We start from the raw sequence: 15,031 nt of genomic DNA, 5'->3' as shown, positions 1-15,031 counted from the left end.
TAAGGAATGTACTGAGATACTGAATGAGGAATGTGGGTGGTGCTGAATACAAGGGGTAGGTCTCCTGGTAGCCCCAGCCAGGAGAACTGACCACACAAGTCCTTTAGTGAGGAGAATGTTTCAGACACAGAGCAGCTAATTAACTCTGCCTGCTTTAATTAATGAATCCAGTTGAGGGGAAGCTTTTAGAAATAGAGGAGACTGATGGTGAAATCACCAGCTAATCTATAAGTCAAAATGCTTAATGGCTGTGCCAGTAAAGTGTATCAAAATTAAGTTTTCTCATAATTTCACAAGTTCAATATCTATTGCACTCATGCCACACACACTGTCCTGCACACACACATCTCCATAGTCCTACTATAGAATGAAATCTCTTGGTTTATCTTAGAAAGGAACATCAAGTGGTCCTCTGCTGTTATCAAATGTCTACACACACACAATCTTGAAATATATACTTTTTACACAATCGGCATATTCAGACCAACTGTCAATCTCAGCCCTGTTACAGTGGAAGGTGAACATATGGTTAGGAGTCTTGCCCAAGAACATATGTAAAGTGTAGAGATGGGGTTTGAACCCTGGTCCCCCACGGGAGAGGCACCATTCTTATCTATTAGAGCATACCACAGTACACAGTTAAAGTCACCCTCACTATATGACTACACCTCAAAGCTGTCAGGAAGACACAAGCCCAGAGACTAAAGAAAAGCTCATTTTCTTTGAGTGGCATTTTGCCACTATATCCGCACTAATTCACTGGCACCAAACACTCTTGTATTTTCTTTATGAAAAATCCCCTAGAACAGCCTTCAGCGTTCAGTCCTGAACATTAATGAGAAGATTAAAGAGACGTGGTTGAGTCGCGTTACGCAGGGCGGCTCTTCTGACAGCGGTGTCCTTTTGAAGAGACACATTATTTCCTTCAGGTACATTTCCTCCACTGGGTCTTCATGACAAATATAAAAATCAACCAATGGAAAGGATAGAAAATTTCAAAAACATTTTCAAGATTAATTCCTTCGGTTGTGGCTAATGTGAGACTAAACTGAATTAGCGACTTCTCTCGGGAGAGAGGATTCCACCGCGAGGAGGACGCGGTGTCCTTGCAGAAGCCGTTTGGCCTGCGTGTGCGTTCCAGCTCATACCTCCTGCTCTAGTTCACAGGACCCTGTGCCCACAGAGGGGCGTGTTGTTAAAGGGCCTGGTGCTGACCGTCAGCCGGACCAGGTGATGAGCTCAGCCCCCTCCACACCTCTCTGCCTTCAAAGCACATAGGTAGCACTGCTTATGTACACTAGTACCACTGATTATGTACACTAGTACAAAACCTTATGTACACTAGTACCACTGATTATGTACACTAGCACAAAACCTTATGTACCCTAGTACCACTGATTATGTACACTAGTACAAAACCTTATGTACCCTAGTACCACTGATTATGTACACTAGCACAAAACCTTATGTACCCTAGTACCACTGATTATGTACACTAGTACAAAACCTTATGTAGAGTACGTACTCTAGTTCTACTGATTATGTACAATGGTATAACAGATTATGTACAGTAGTACTACAGATAATGTACACCAGAACTACTGCTTATGTACACTAGCATAACAGATTGTGCACACTAGTATCACTGCTTTTGCACACTAGTATAACATATTATGTACTACATCTTGTGCCTGTGGGTACACACAGACATGGTTGTGTGCTTCTCTGAAGTATGCAGATCTCTCCAAACACACTCTGCCCTTTGCATGAGTGTCCAAACAAGGACACGTTTTTGTATTTGCTTTTTTGCCGTGATCTTTCTGGATACATCTGGACGAATGTGTCCCTTCAGCCTCTCACACAGGACATAATGAACAGCCAACAGAGAGAATGAGCAGGTGAAAGAGGGACACTAAGAGAAAGAGAGAGATGGAGAGAGAGAAAGGGAGAAATGGAGAGAGATGGAGGGAGAGAGAGAGAGAAAGGAAGAGTGAGAGAGTGAGCGAGAGTAGGGGAAAGAGTGGGAGAGAGTGAGAAACAGTGAGAGTGGGAGAGAGTGATGGACAGAGATTGTGTGTATGATAGCGTGAGAGGAACAGAGAGCGGAGAGAGAGAGAGATGGAGACATGATGCTGAAGGAAGCGCTACACTCAGATCTCCATGGATACTGCGCATATGAAAGAGGACCTGTAAAGGTTTGATATTTAAGTTTGTATGCGTGGGGGCATTTTTGCAGAGAGAGTGAAGCACTGTAGCATTTGCCTCCTGCTGACGAGCGATCTCTCCCAGTGCAGCACGCTGAAGACACAGCCCTTCCACACTGTCTGTTTGTCTTCTCTTTCTGTACTAGTTTATAAAAATACATTTGTCACATCAAAGGTGACACCCAGCCAGACACGAGGTATTGTGTGTTCCCACACACACACGAACATCAATCACAGATCCAGTTTGTAATGCGTCTCTTCCCGTCACCAGAATACTAAACACACTCACCTGTTTGAATGGAGTCTGGACTACATAAGCCCACAGGACGTTACTAGCCGTTGTCCTGTTTAAATCTGTTCGCTATGTGACAGTTGCCTTTTCTTTCTCTCTTTTCTTTGTTACTTTGTTTTTGAAGCCTCTGTAATGACACCCCTTCTGCCCCTTCTACCCCTTCTACCCTTCTACCCCTTCTACCCCTCCTCCCCTTCTACCCCTTCTGCCCCTTCTACCCCTTCTACCCTTCTACCCCTCCTCCCCTTCTACCCTCTACCCCTCTACCCCCTCCCCCTGCCCCTTCTACCCTCTCCCCTTTACCCCTTCTACCCCTTCTGCCCCTTCTCCCTCTCCTTCCCCTTCTACCCTCTCCCTTCTCCCCCTTCTGCCCCTTCTGCCCTCTTCCTCCCCTCCTCCTTCTACCCCTTCGACCCCTCCTCTCCCTTCTTCCCCTTCTCCCCTTCTTACCCTCCTCCCCTTCTACCCTTCCTACCCCTCCTCCCCTTCTACCCCTCTCCTACCCCTCCCTCCCTTCTACCCTTCTACCCCTCCCTCCCCTTCTACCCTCCCCTCTCCCCTCCTACCCTCTCCCCTTCTACCCTTCTACCCCCTCTACCCCTTCTACCCCCTCCCTTCTACTTCCCCCCTCCCTTCTACCCCCTCCCTTCTACCCCTCCTCCCCTTCTACCCTTCTACCCCCCTCCCCTTCTACCCCTTCTACCCCCTCCCTCTACCCCCTCCCTCTACCCCTTCTACCCCTCCTCCCCTTCTACCCCTTCTACCCCCTCCCTTCTACCCCTTCTACCCCCTCCCTTCTACCCCTTCTACCCCTCCCCTTCTACCCCTTCTACCCCCCTCCCCTTCTACCCTTCTACCCCTCCTCCCCTTCTACCCCTTCTACCTTCTACCCCCCTCCCCTTCTACCCCTTCTACCCCTCCTCCCCTTCTACCCCTTCTACCCCCCTCCCCTTCTACCCCTTCTACCCCTTCTACCCCCTCCCCTTCTACCCCTTCTACCCTCCTCCCCTTCTACCCCTTCTACCCCCCTCCCTTCTACCCCTTCTACCCCCTCCCCTTCTACCCCTTCTACCCCCCCCCTTCTACCCCTCCTCCCTTCTACCCCTTCTACCCCCCTCCCCTTCTACCCTTCTACCCCTCCTCCCCTTCTACCCCTTCTACCCCCCTCCCCTTCTACCCCTTCTACCCCTTCTACCCCCCTCCCCTTCTACCCCTTCTACCCCTTCTACCCCTTCTACCCCTCCTCCCCTTCTACCCCTTCTACCCCCCTCCCCTTCTACCCCTTCTACCCCTCCTCCCCTTCTACCCCTTCTACCCCTTCTACCCCTTCTACCCCCCTCCCCTTCTGCCCCTTCTACCCCTCCTCCCCTTCTGCCCCTTCTACCCCTTCTGCCCCTTCTATCCCTCCTCCCCTTCTACCCCTTCTACCCCTTCTGCCCCTTCTGCCCCTTCTACCCCTTCTGCCCCTTCTGCCCCTTCTATCCCTCCTCCCCTTCTGCCCCTTCTACCCCTTCTACCCCTTCTGCCCCTTCTACCCCTTCTGCCCCTTCTACCCCTTCTACCCCTCCTCCCCTTCTACCCCTCCTCCCCTTCCTGCACCTCCTACCCACGGGACGTCACCAAAGTCTTCCCTCAGTGGACACTGAAGTGGTCTAATTTAGAGCTGTCTAGTTTAGTCAATATGTAAAAGTATATTATACATTTATTAATATATCAAATATAGACAATATCCAGAAGACAAAACACTTCTACAGCACAAGGTCACTGGTTTCTTTAGACATGATGTTACAGTTGAGTATTTAAAAAATGAGCTCTAATGATTCAGCTATTTCCATAAGGGATAAAAATATAATTTCAAAAAATCATAAAAAAATATAATCCTTTTATGATGGACTTTTGTAGTTGTAATTGTAAAGCCTTCAGACTGTTAAATGTTTTCTGGGGCGCTTTAGTCTTGCAGAAAGAAAGTGCACCTGCCCCTTTAAGAGCACTGCAGGTTCACTGTGAGAATGCACCCGTCCCTTTAAGAGCACTGCAGGTTCCTCGTGAGCATGCACCCGCCCCTTTAAGAGCACTGCAGGTTCACTGTGAGCATGCACCCGCCCCTATAAGAGCACTGCATGTTCACTGTGAGCATGCACCCACCCCTTTAAGAGCACTGCAGGTTCACTGTGAGAATGCATCCGCCCCTTTAAGAGCACTACAGGTTCCCTGTGAGCATGCACCCGCCCCTTTAAGAGCACTGCAGGTTCCCTGTGAGCATGCACCCGCCCCTTTAAGAGCACTACAGGATCCCTGTGAGCATGCACCCGCCCCTTTTGGAGCACTGCAGGTTCCCTGTGAGCATGCACCCGCCCCTTTAAGAGCACTGCAGGTTCCCTGTGAGCATGCACCCGCCCCTTTAAGAGCACTGCAGGTTCCCTGTGAGCATGCACCCGCCCCTTTAAGAGCACTGCAGGTTCCCTGTGAGCATGCACCCCGCCCCTTTAAGAGCACTGCAGGTTCCCTGTGAGCATGCACCCGCCCCTTTAAGAGCACTGCAGGTTCCCTGTGAGCATGCACCCCGCCCCTTTAAGAGCACTGCAGGTTCCCTGTGAGCATGCACCCGCCCCTTTAAGAGCACTGCAGGTTCCCTGTGAGCATGCACCCGCCCCTTTAAGAGCACTGCAGGTTCCCTGTGAGCATGCACTTGCAAAACACATACACTCACATCCGAGGATTGTTGGTGATAACGGTGCCCTCAAAGTAATATGTAGAACACAGGAAATGGCAGAGGCACCATGAGGGCTGAAATAGGACTGGGCACCCGAGTACGTAGAGATGACACGGTGCCATGTGTGTGTGCAGACAGCAGGGGGGCAGAGTGAAATAGAGAGCAGCAGACAGAGAGATTGAGTGAGAAAGAGTGTGAAAGAAAGAGAGAAAGAGAGTCAGACAGAGAGAGTGTGAGAGTGAGAGCAAAATGCAGGGATAAAAACGAAAGAGCAAGATGCAGTGAGAAAGAGAGAGTGGGTGAAAGAAAGGATGAGATGGAATGAGGGGAAAGTAAGATAATTATACAGTGATACAGGGTTTCCATAGAGAATCCCCTTGATGGGTTCCTGAAGGTACGGGGCTTCTGCAGACTCCTTGAGGAGTTCCTGAATGCATGTTTGCTTCTCTGAGCTTCTTGTTAACTAACACCATTATGAGGATGGAGCTCCATGGGATGTAGCATGTGATTAGGAAGGAGTTAGGGTGGAGGATTAGGAGTCGAGGGACTCACTGAGTTCTGAGATGCTCCCCACCCGCGTGGCCAGCAGACACTGCTCCACCGTGCGTAACTCCGCCTCACTGTAGGTCTGACCATCAGCCAGCTTCCCCAGACGTTGCTGGTCCCTGTGTAGACTCACGCTGTCTGGCAGACAGAGGATCCCTAAGAGAGAGAGAGAGAGAGAGAGAGAGAGAGAGAGAGAGAGAGAGAGAGAGAGAGAGAGAGAGAGAGAGAGAGAGAGAGAGAGACAGAGAGAGACAGAGAGAGACAGAGAAAGAGAGTTTGTTAGTAGGTACTAACCCAGGACATTCAGCCCATGTGTCTCACCCAGGACATCCATGCCTTGGGTCAGGCACCACGTGCATCTCATTGGCCACACATGAACGCCTCATTTTCCAACCCAATCAGTGATGGTTATGACTGCACAGGTGACATTTCACGCATGTCCACACCATTTCCCAGCCCTCGTAGAGCGCATAGGACGTTCGGTCAGCGCCCCCCATGACCCTGTCAACCCCAGACATTATCAAGTGTGACCTGGACAGCAGATCTCCATCTGTAGCTTTTGATAAGGTGCGGAAGTGTTGGTATATGACAACAGACAGGTATAACTCCTGATTCTACCAGCGACCGTGTCAACGAATTCACACCTGCTCATAATATAAATGTTCAGTTCAGTTCAATTCCTCTACAATTTCAAATATTATAACATTCCATTACGGTGTTATCATGCACACAAAAAATGCTGTTTTCTCTGCTCAAGTACCACACAGCCTGTTTAACACACACAGGTTGTTTAACACACACAGCCAGTGATCAGGGCTTGAAGACAAACTGCTGAGCTTAGGTGCTCTGTTCATTTCTGCATGATGATTGCTGCCTCTTACTCAGTCATTGTCCTAACAAAATGAGTTTGGGCACTGTCGCTATGATACCTTCTCTCCCTCTGCTGAAATCAGTGGTGTGTTAAATTATGAAGTGAGATATATGATGACTCTGTCCCTGCACCCGACATGGTAGCCTTTATTTGAGCTGTTTCATTTACAGGTGTGAAGTAAACATTGTTTCCTGGATGTCTTTCAGTGAGAATGCTGTATTCTCCACCCCATGAGGAAAAACCACTGCTTTACACACCAAACCTCCTGCTATAAATAATCCCTCATATAAGTCATTACACATTCAGTCCCACTGTAATCACGTCCAGCGCGGTGATGTTACTCTTCAGAATTGTGGGAATCTTCGTCACAGTCGACGCTTTTGCTTGGTGAGGGGAAAAGCGCATCCTTGAAAAATTCATCCTGGGTTGCCATGGAAACGTGGTGGGGAGGGGGTGCACGGGTGGGTTGTCTGCTTGCGGCAGGGGGAGGGGCCATAGCAGGTGTTGAGAGACGTAAACCACGCCTCCCTGCTCAGACATTGCTCTGGGTGAGGGGCCATAGCGGGTGTTGAGAGACGTAAACCACGCCTCCCTGCTCAGACATTGCTCTGGGTGAGGGGCCATAGCAGGTGTTGAGAGACGCAGACCACCCCCTCCCCCCCGCTAATATGCTGCTCTGCTGAGGCCGTATGCCACATTATGCCATGTAAGCTCACCTGTGCAGGCTCACCTGTGTAAGCTCACCTGTGCAGGCTCACCTGTGTAAGCTCACCTGTGCAGGCTCACCTGTGCAGGGCCTATGAAACGTAAAGCACAAATACACCTCAGATATCCACATTCAATATTGCACAAGAAGCTTCAAGGTTTCCAAAGGACACCACATATATGAGAATATGGAGAATTCCAAGAAAGGCTGGACCGGCTGGAGACTGATGGTGTGTGAGGTGGAGACGGGTGGTGTGTGATGGTGTGTGAGGTGGAGACGGATGGTGTGTGAGGTGGAGACGGGTGGTGTGTGATGGTGTGTGAGGTGGAGACTGATGGTGTGTGAGGTGGAGAGGGTGGTGTGTGAGGTGGAGACGGGTGGTGTGTGATGGTGTGTGAGGTGGAGACGGATGGTGTGTGAGGTGGAGACTGATGGTGTGTGTGGTGTGTGTGGTGTGTGAGGTGGAGACAGGTGGTGTGTGTGGTGTGTGAGGTGGAGACAGGTGGTGTGTGTGGTGGAGACAGGTGGTGTGTGTGGTGTGTGAGGTGGAGCAGATGGTGTGTGTGGTGTGTGAGGTGGAGACAGGTGGTGTGTGTGGTGTGTGAGGTGGAGCAGATGGTGTGTGTGGTGTGTGGGGGGTGTGTGAGGTGGAGACAGATGGTGTGTGTGGTGTGTGGGGGTGTGTGAGGTGGAGACGGGTGGTGTGTGATGGTGTGTGAGGTGGAGACTGATGGTGTGTGAGGTGGAGACTGATGGTGTGTGAGGTGGAGAAGGTGGTGTGTGAGGTGGAGACGGGTGGTGTGTGATGGTGTGTGAGGTGGAGACGGATGGTGTGTGAGGTGGAGACTGATGGTGTGTGTGGTGTGTGAGGTGGAGGCTGATGGTGTGTGAGGTGGAGACGTTGTGGTGTGTGATGGTGTGTGAGGTGGAGACGGATGGTGTGTGAGGTGGAGACTGATGGTGTGATGGTGTGTGAGGTGGAGACTGATAGTGCGTGATGGTGGAGACGGGTGGTGTGTGATGGTGTGTGAGGTGAAGACGTATGGTGTGTGAGGTGGAGCAGGGTGGTGTGTGATGGTGTGTGATGGTGTGTGAGGTGGAGACAGATGGTGTGTGTGTGGTGGTGTGGGGGGTGTGTGAGGTGGAGACTGATGGTGAGTGTGGTGTGTGGGGGTGTGTGAGGTGGAGCAGGGTGGTGTGTGTGGTGTGTGGGGGTGTGTGAGGTGGAGACAGATGGTGTGTGTGGTGTGTGGGGGGTGTGTGAGGTGGAGACAGGTGGTGTGTGTGGTGTGTGTGAGGTGGAGCAGATGGTGTGTGTGGTGTGTGGGGGTGTGTGAGGTGGAGCAGATGGTGTGTGTGGTGTGTGAGGTGGAGACAGATGGTGTGTGTGGTGTGTGAGGTGGAGACAGATGGTGTGTGTGGTGTGTGAGGAGGAGACAGGTGGTGTGTGTGGTGTGTGAGGTGGAGACAGGTGGTGTGTGTGGTGTGTGAGGTGGAGCAGATGGTGTGTGTGGTGTGTGGGGGTGTGTGAGGTGGAGCAGATGGTGTGTGTGGTGTGTGAGGTGGAGACAGATGGTGTGTGTGGTGTGTGAGGTGGAGACAGATGGTGTGTGGGGGGTGTGTGGTGGTGTGTGTGGTGTGTGAGGTGGAGACAGGTGGTGTGTGTGGTGGAGACAGGTGGTGTGTGTGGTGTGTGTGGTGTGTGAGGTGGAGCAGATGGTGTGTGTGGTGTGTGAGGTGGAGACAGGTGGTGTGTGTGGTGTGTGAGGTGGAGCAGATGGTGTGTGTGGTGTGTGGGGGTGTGTGAGGTGGAGACAGATGGTGTGTGTGAGGTGGAGACGGGTGGTGTGTGGTGTGTGTGGTGTGTGAGGTGGAGCAGATGGTGTGTGTGGTGTGTGAGGTGGAGCAGATGGTGTGTGTGGTGTGTGAGGTGGAGACGGGTGGTGTGTGTGGTGTGTGTGGTGTGTGAGGTGGAGACGGGTGGTGTGTGATGGTGTGTGTGGTGTGTGAGGTGGAGACAGATGGTGTGTGTGGTGTGTGTGGTGTGTGAGGTGGAGACAGGTGGTGTGTGTGGTGGAGACAGGTGGTGTGTGTGGTGTGTGAAGTGGAGCAGATGGTGTGTGTGTGGTGTGTGAGGTGGAGACAGGTGGTGTGTGTGGTGTGTGAGGTGGAGCAGATGGTGTGTGTGGTGTGTGAGGTGGAGCAGATGGTGTGTGTGGTGTGTGTGGTGTGTGAGGTGGAGACAGGTGGTGTGTGTGGTGTGTGAGGTGGAGCAGATGGTGTGTGTGGTGGAGCAGATGGTGTGTGTGGTGTGTGAGGTGGAGACAGGTGGTGTGTGTGGTGTGTGAGGTGGAGCAGATGGTGTGTGTGGTGTGTGTGGTGGAGCAGATGGTGTGTCTGGTGTGTGTGGTGTGTGAGGTGGAGCAGATGGTGTGTGTGGTGTGTGTGGTGTGTGAGGTGGAGACAGGTGGTGTGTGTGGTGTGTGAGGTGGAGCAGATGGTGTGTGTGGTGTGTGTGGTGGAGCAGATGGTGTGTGTGGTGTGTGAGGTGGAGACAGGTGGTGTGTGTGGTGTGTGAGGTGGAGCAGATGGTGTGTGTGGTGTGTGTGGTGTGTGAGGTGGAGCAGATGGTGTGTGTGGTGTGTGTGGTGTGTGAGGTGGAGCAGATGGTGTGTGTGGTGTGTGAGGTGGAGCAGGGTTCTGGCCCCTCCACTACGGCATCTGGAGGCTCAGTGCAGCTCTGCAGGTCAGGAACTGTGCCAGGCAACCCATCTGAAATGTTTAAAAACAGCGGGTGGTGCAGCTGGCGTTTCAAACACACACACACACACACACACACACACACACACACACACACACACACACACACACACACACACACACACACACACACACACACACACACACACACACACACACACTTTCTCTTAACCCCTCTCCCTCCACAGCAAACCCTGACTTCTTTCCTCCAGTAAGTACACAGGTCATATTACGGTGGGCTGTAAACGGTGCACAGGCACGCACACCTTTAATGTGCAGTGCGATTAGAATGCCTGGCTGCACACCTTTCAAGTGCGGTGCGATTAAAATGCCTGGCACGAGTACATGCCCCTCCGCTTCTCTTTCCTGACGAAGGGAGGAAGATGGATGATGTTACAGCTCCTTCGTCACCAGGAGATGAACATCTTCTACCTCTCTCCTCTCCCTCGTCTTCTGACATCCAACCCACTCTCTGTCAACTCAGAATTTGTTCATCAGTGAGTGTTGAGTAGCTGAGCGGGGGAGTGTGGTGAAACTGTTGTTTTCTGTTTTGGACAGCTTGCTCTGCCTCACTAATGGCTTCCATGGGTCTCGCAGATTCACGAGGAACCACTGCCTCTACTCACCATGAAAACACACATTGCTACACATCGATTGCTGGTTAATGGACATAATAAGACAAAACTAGTGTGTGCCAAAAGCTCAAACACCCAGGGAGAGTTCAGTGAAACGCCCCAATCCCAGAAGCCTGTGAATGCTGGGCAAGTGTTCAGAGCTGGTGTCGTCCCAAACACCCTGGCCTTTAGAACTGTGGTAAGAAAATGAGGGGGGGGGGCATTATTGTTTGTGTACATTGCTTCTGTTCATCTGTGAATGCTCTGGCAATACAATATGATATTGTCATGCCAATAAAAAAGAAATAAAAAACTGAAAGGGTGAGAGGAAACCAGACTAACAAAATGCATGTCAGGGAGAGATTAATTGAAGGACATGTTCACATGAAACACTTGCACATATCAGGCCTGGAGACACTTGGGGGGGGGGGAGTTTTCACAAACAGCCTTAAACAAGGATAATGGAATAATGGAGAGTAGTTTGGTTGTTTAAATAAACGATTTGGTTGAACTCTGAACACTTTGCTTTGTCAGACTGGAGAGAAGATCTGTAAGCAAGGACCTTATAAGAACTCCACACATAAAACTGTTGCTAGTACATTAGAATTATGTTAGTACATTAGAATTCATGCTGACCTCCTTGTTACAGCAGACAATCTGTATGTGTTTAGCCTTATAACCACTGAATACTACGGTTCATTTAACACAGGCTCTACAAAGCTAGTGGGTCACCACATGACTAAGCATGCTTAAGCCAATCAGAGTCTCAACAGGATCAGTCCTGTGCCCCACAGCAGACACACAGGTGAGCAGTGCATGCTGGGACCTGGGGGACTGGGTTTGGCAGGAACACTGTAGCATAGCACATTTTCAGACCCTGTAGAGCTCAGACCTGCTGGCTTGGATATGAAGGTGATTTACATATTGCCCTGAGGGGAAATGAACCAAACTGCATTACTGCTACTACAGACATGGCTCTTCTAAAGAAGACCTGGCTCTTCTTCAGACCTGACTCTTCTAAAGAAGACCTGGCTCTTCTACAGACCTGGCTCTTCTAAAGAAGACCTGGCTCTTCTACAGACCTGGCTTTTCTACAGAAGACCTGGCTCTTCTACAGACCTGGCTCTTCTTCAGACCTGGCTCTTCTTCAGACCTGGCTCTTCTACAGACCTGGCTCTTCTAAAGAAGACCTGGCTCTTCTACAGACCTGGCTTTTCTACAGAAGACCTGGCTCTTCTACAGACCTGGCTTTTCTACAGAAGACCTGGCTCTTCTTCAGACCTGGGTCTTCTAATGAAGACCTGGCTCTTCTACAGACCTGGCTCTTCTAAAGAAGACCTGGCTCTTCTACAGACCTGGCTTTTCTACAGAAGACCTGGCACTTTAATAGATCTAGCTCTTCTACAGAAGACCTGGCTTTTCTACAGACCTGGCTCTTCTACAGACCTGGCTCTTCTACAGACCTGGCTTTTCTACAGAAGACATGGCTCTTCTACAGACCTGGCTTTTCTACAGAAGACCTGGCTCTTCTACAGACCTGGCTTTTCTACAGAAGACCTGGCTCTTCTTCAGACCTGGGTCTTCTAAAGAAGACCTGGCTCTTCTACAGACCTGGCTCTTCTAAAGAAGACCTGGCTCTTCTACAGACCTGGCTTTTCTACAGAAGACCTGGCACTTTAATAGATCTAGCTCTTCTACAGAAGACTTGGCTTTTCTACAGACCTGGCTCTTCTACAGACCTGGCTCTTCTACAGACCTGGCTCTTCTACAGACCTGGCTTTTCTACAGAAGACCTGGCTCTTCTACAGACCTGGCTTTTCTACAGAAGACCTGGCTCTTCTACAGACCTGGCTTTTCTACAGAAGACCTGGCTCTTCAATAGATCTAGCTCTTCTACAGACCTGGCTCTTCTACAGACCTGGCTTTTCTACAGAAGACCTGGCTCTTCTACAGACCTGGCTTTTCTACAGAAGACCTGGCTCTTTAATAGATCTAGCTCTTCTACAGACCTGGCTCTTCTACAGAAGACCTGGCTCTTCTGAGCCACGCTGCCTACCACAGGTCCATGATGCACGACAGCAGAGAAATGCTGTTTATGAGCCGCCAAGCAAGTCGAGCGTTCTTCCCAGTTTTCCCAGCATTCCCACGCACGGAGACGCTGAGTGCGGATCTGCCACTGACCTCGCTGTGGTTCACACTCTGTATTTAAATCTATTTTGAAGGGAAGCAAAGCCAAGCCCATTCCACACACACACACACACACACACACACACACACACACACACACACACAAACACACACACACACACACACACACACACACACACACACACACACACACACACACACACGCAGAACTTGCTTCCTCTCCCTGTGTGCCTGTGTGGAAAAACACCTCAAGCTTTCTCTCAGAGCAAAAACCACACTGGGCATTGTACAAACTCATGTCATTTGTAATTCCAACTGAAGCGTGCGTGTCTCCACCCACAAACACAAAGGCACTCGTGCAAGTGGGCCCGCTCTGCTGCGTCACCAGCGCCAGGCTCAGCCAAACCCACACAGGAGAAGAATCAGTGTTAATGTTCCTTGGCAGTGGAAACAGGTTTTTTAGTACCACTTGAGGGACTGGTGTAAGAGCTGTGCTGTGGTGGTGGTCTTCACTACGGCACGTCAGAACCAGCGTCATCACGTGTGCCAAGACGTGTTTGGTCACGCAGCACCCTACACCGCATCCAGCTTAGTGGGTGTGTTTTCGTAATGGGTTAAATCACACATACTGGTAGAGCCAACCATCTCCAGACACTGCTATCACACAGCACCCACAGCAGATGGAGACCATATGTACAGCCACGAGGGTGAGGGAGCCTGCCGGAACCAGTGAGGGAGAAGGGGTGAGAGATGTAGTGGGGGTGGAGGCTGGAGGTGGGGGTGTGGAGGGTTGGGGTGTAGGGTGGGTGTGGTTGTGGATGTGAAGGGTGGATGTGGGGGTGTTGGGTGGAGGTAGGAGTGGAAGTGAAGGTTGTAGGGTGGAGGAGGGGATGTAGGATGTAGGTGGAGGTGGGGGTGTAGGGTGGAGGTGGGCGTGAAGGGTGGGGGTGGTCTTCGTTCGTGGATAACCACTGCCGTTTAGCCAAGAGAAAGTTAGCAAGAGAAAGTCAGTTGAAAACCCTCATCAGTCTCACACACACTCAAGCACACACACTCAAACCCTAAACACATAATCTATCATACAGGCACAAATGTCTATTAAAAACACGCAGACTGCATCAGCAACACAGGCACCTGAATTAACACACAACTAGAAAACACACAGGAACATATTAGAAATGCTTTACTTCTATCACACGTGCCCTTCTAGACACAAGCAATCTACTCCACTAAATTACTGTGAGTCAGTCCCAACTGTATGAAATTGACATCAGCAGTTCCCTCCATCCCTCCATCCCTCCATCCCGAGTGTCAATCTTCCATCACAGAGAAGTCAACGAGGCACACGCCTAAAGAGCCACTCCACTCCATCCACACCTCCCACTACACATTCTCAACACACCACCTACAGCCTAGTGGGAATGAAGCGCTTTGACAGTGAGATATGCAGCCTTCATTGTTTCCACGTGACGCTGCATCAAAGACACTTCGACGGGTTCCTCCAGGTTCCTCCAGGTTACAGGCGCCTGCTTTGAACACTAACATGCTCCCCCTGTATGAGTCTCCATCAGTCTACTAAGAAGGCCACGTGTTTCACGTGTCCGTCATAATCCACACTTAATCCAGGGTTCCCCTCGTGCCCCCTGACAGGAGGAGATGCCTTGAAGTGTACGCCCAGCTTTGAACCCAGATCTTCCAGGTGGCAAACGTGTCTACGTGACTAGACCAAAGAGCCAGACCAAAGAAGCAGGTCCCACCACCACACCACCCTGTCCTTCAGGGTGACAGTCACCATTACAGAAGGATAAATAAATGCCTCATTATATTCTGGTCATGAAGCGCACTTGCACTCCCTACTTAAGTATTTACAGTAATTAGAGAGCTTTTTCCAATATGGCCAACGCATCAGGGTCAGTGAAGGTGAGTCACTGTAGCAGAACATCTGTGGAGACAGACAGAAACATACGAGGGGTTAAACCTGCTAGCTGAACATTTTCTACAACAGTCTCCCTACCAAGAAATGGTCACACACACACACACACACACACACACACACACACACACACACACACACACACACACACACACACACACACACACACACACACATTGCCGTTGTTGTGCTGAAGCATGTCCTTTGCTGTGTAATGACCTACCATGAGCACCAGCATGATGTG

At 50.6% G+C, this 15,031-nt stretch overlaps 1 protein-coding gene across 1 annotated transcript in view; it reads right to left on the bottom strand.

The window, feature by feature from the left end:
* btbd11b (BTB (POZ) domain containing 11b) overlaps nucleotides 1–15,031 on the bottom strand; it is a 52,692-nt gene that overhangs the window by 13,778 nt on the left and 23,883 nt on the right. The window contains exon 2 of the mRNA XM_076985185.1: nucleotides 5,762–5,911. Within this exon, the coding sequence (XP_076841300.1) occupies nucleotides 5,762–5,911 (150 nt within the window). The remainder of the gene's footprint in view (nucleotides 1–5,761; nucleotides 5,912–15,031) is intronic.

This window comes from Brachyhypopomus gauderio, chromosome 2 (genome assembly GCF_052324685.1).
Source record: "Brachyhypopomus gauderio isolate BG-103 chromosome 2, BGAUD_0.2, whole genome shotgun sequence".
NCBI lineage: Eukaryota > Metazoa > Chordata > Actinopteri > Gymnotiformes > Hypopomidae > Brachyhypopomus > Brachyhypopomus gauderio.
The sequence above is the reverse complement of the archived record's forward strand: the minus strand, read 5'-3'. Positions and strand labels throughout refer to the sequence as shown.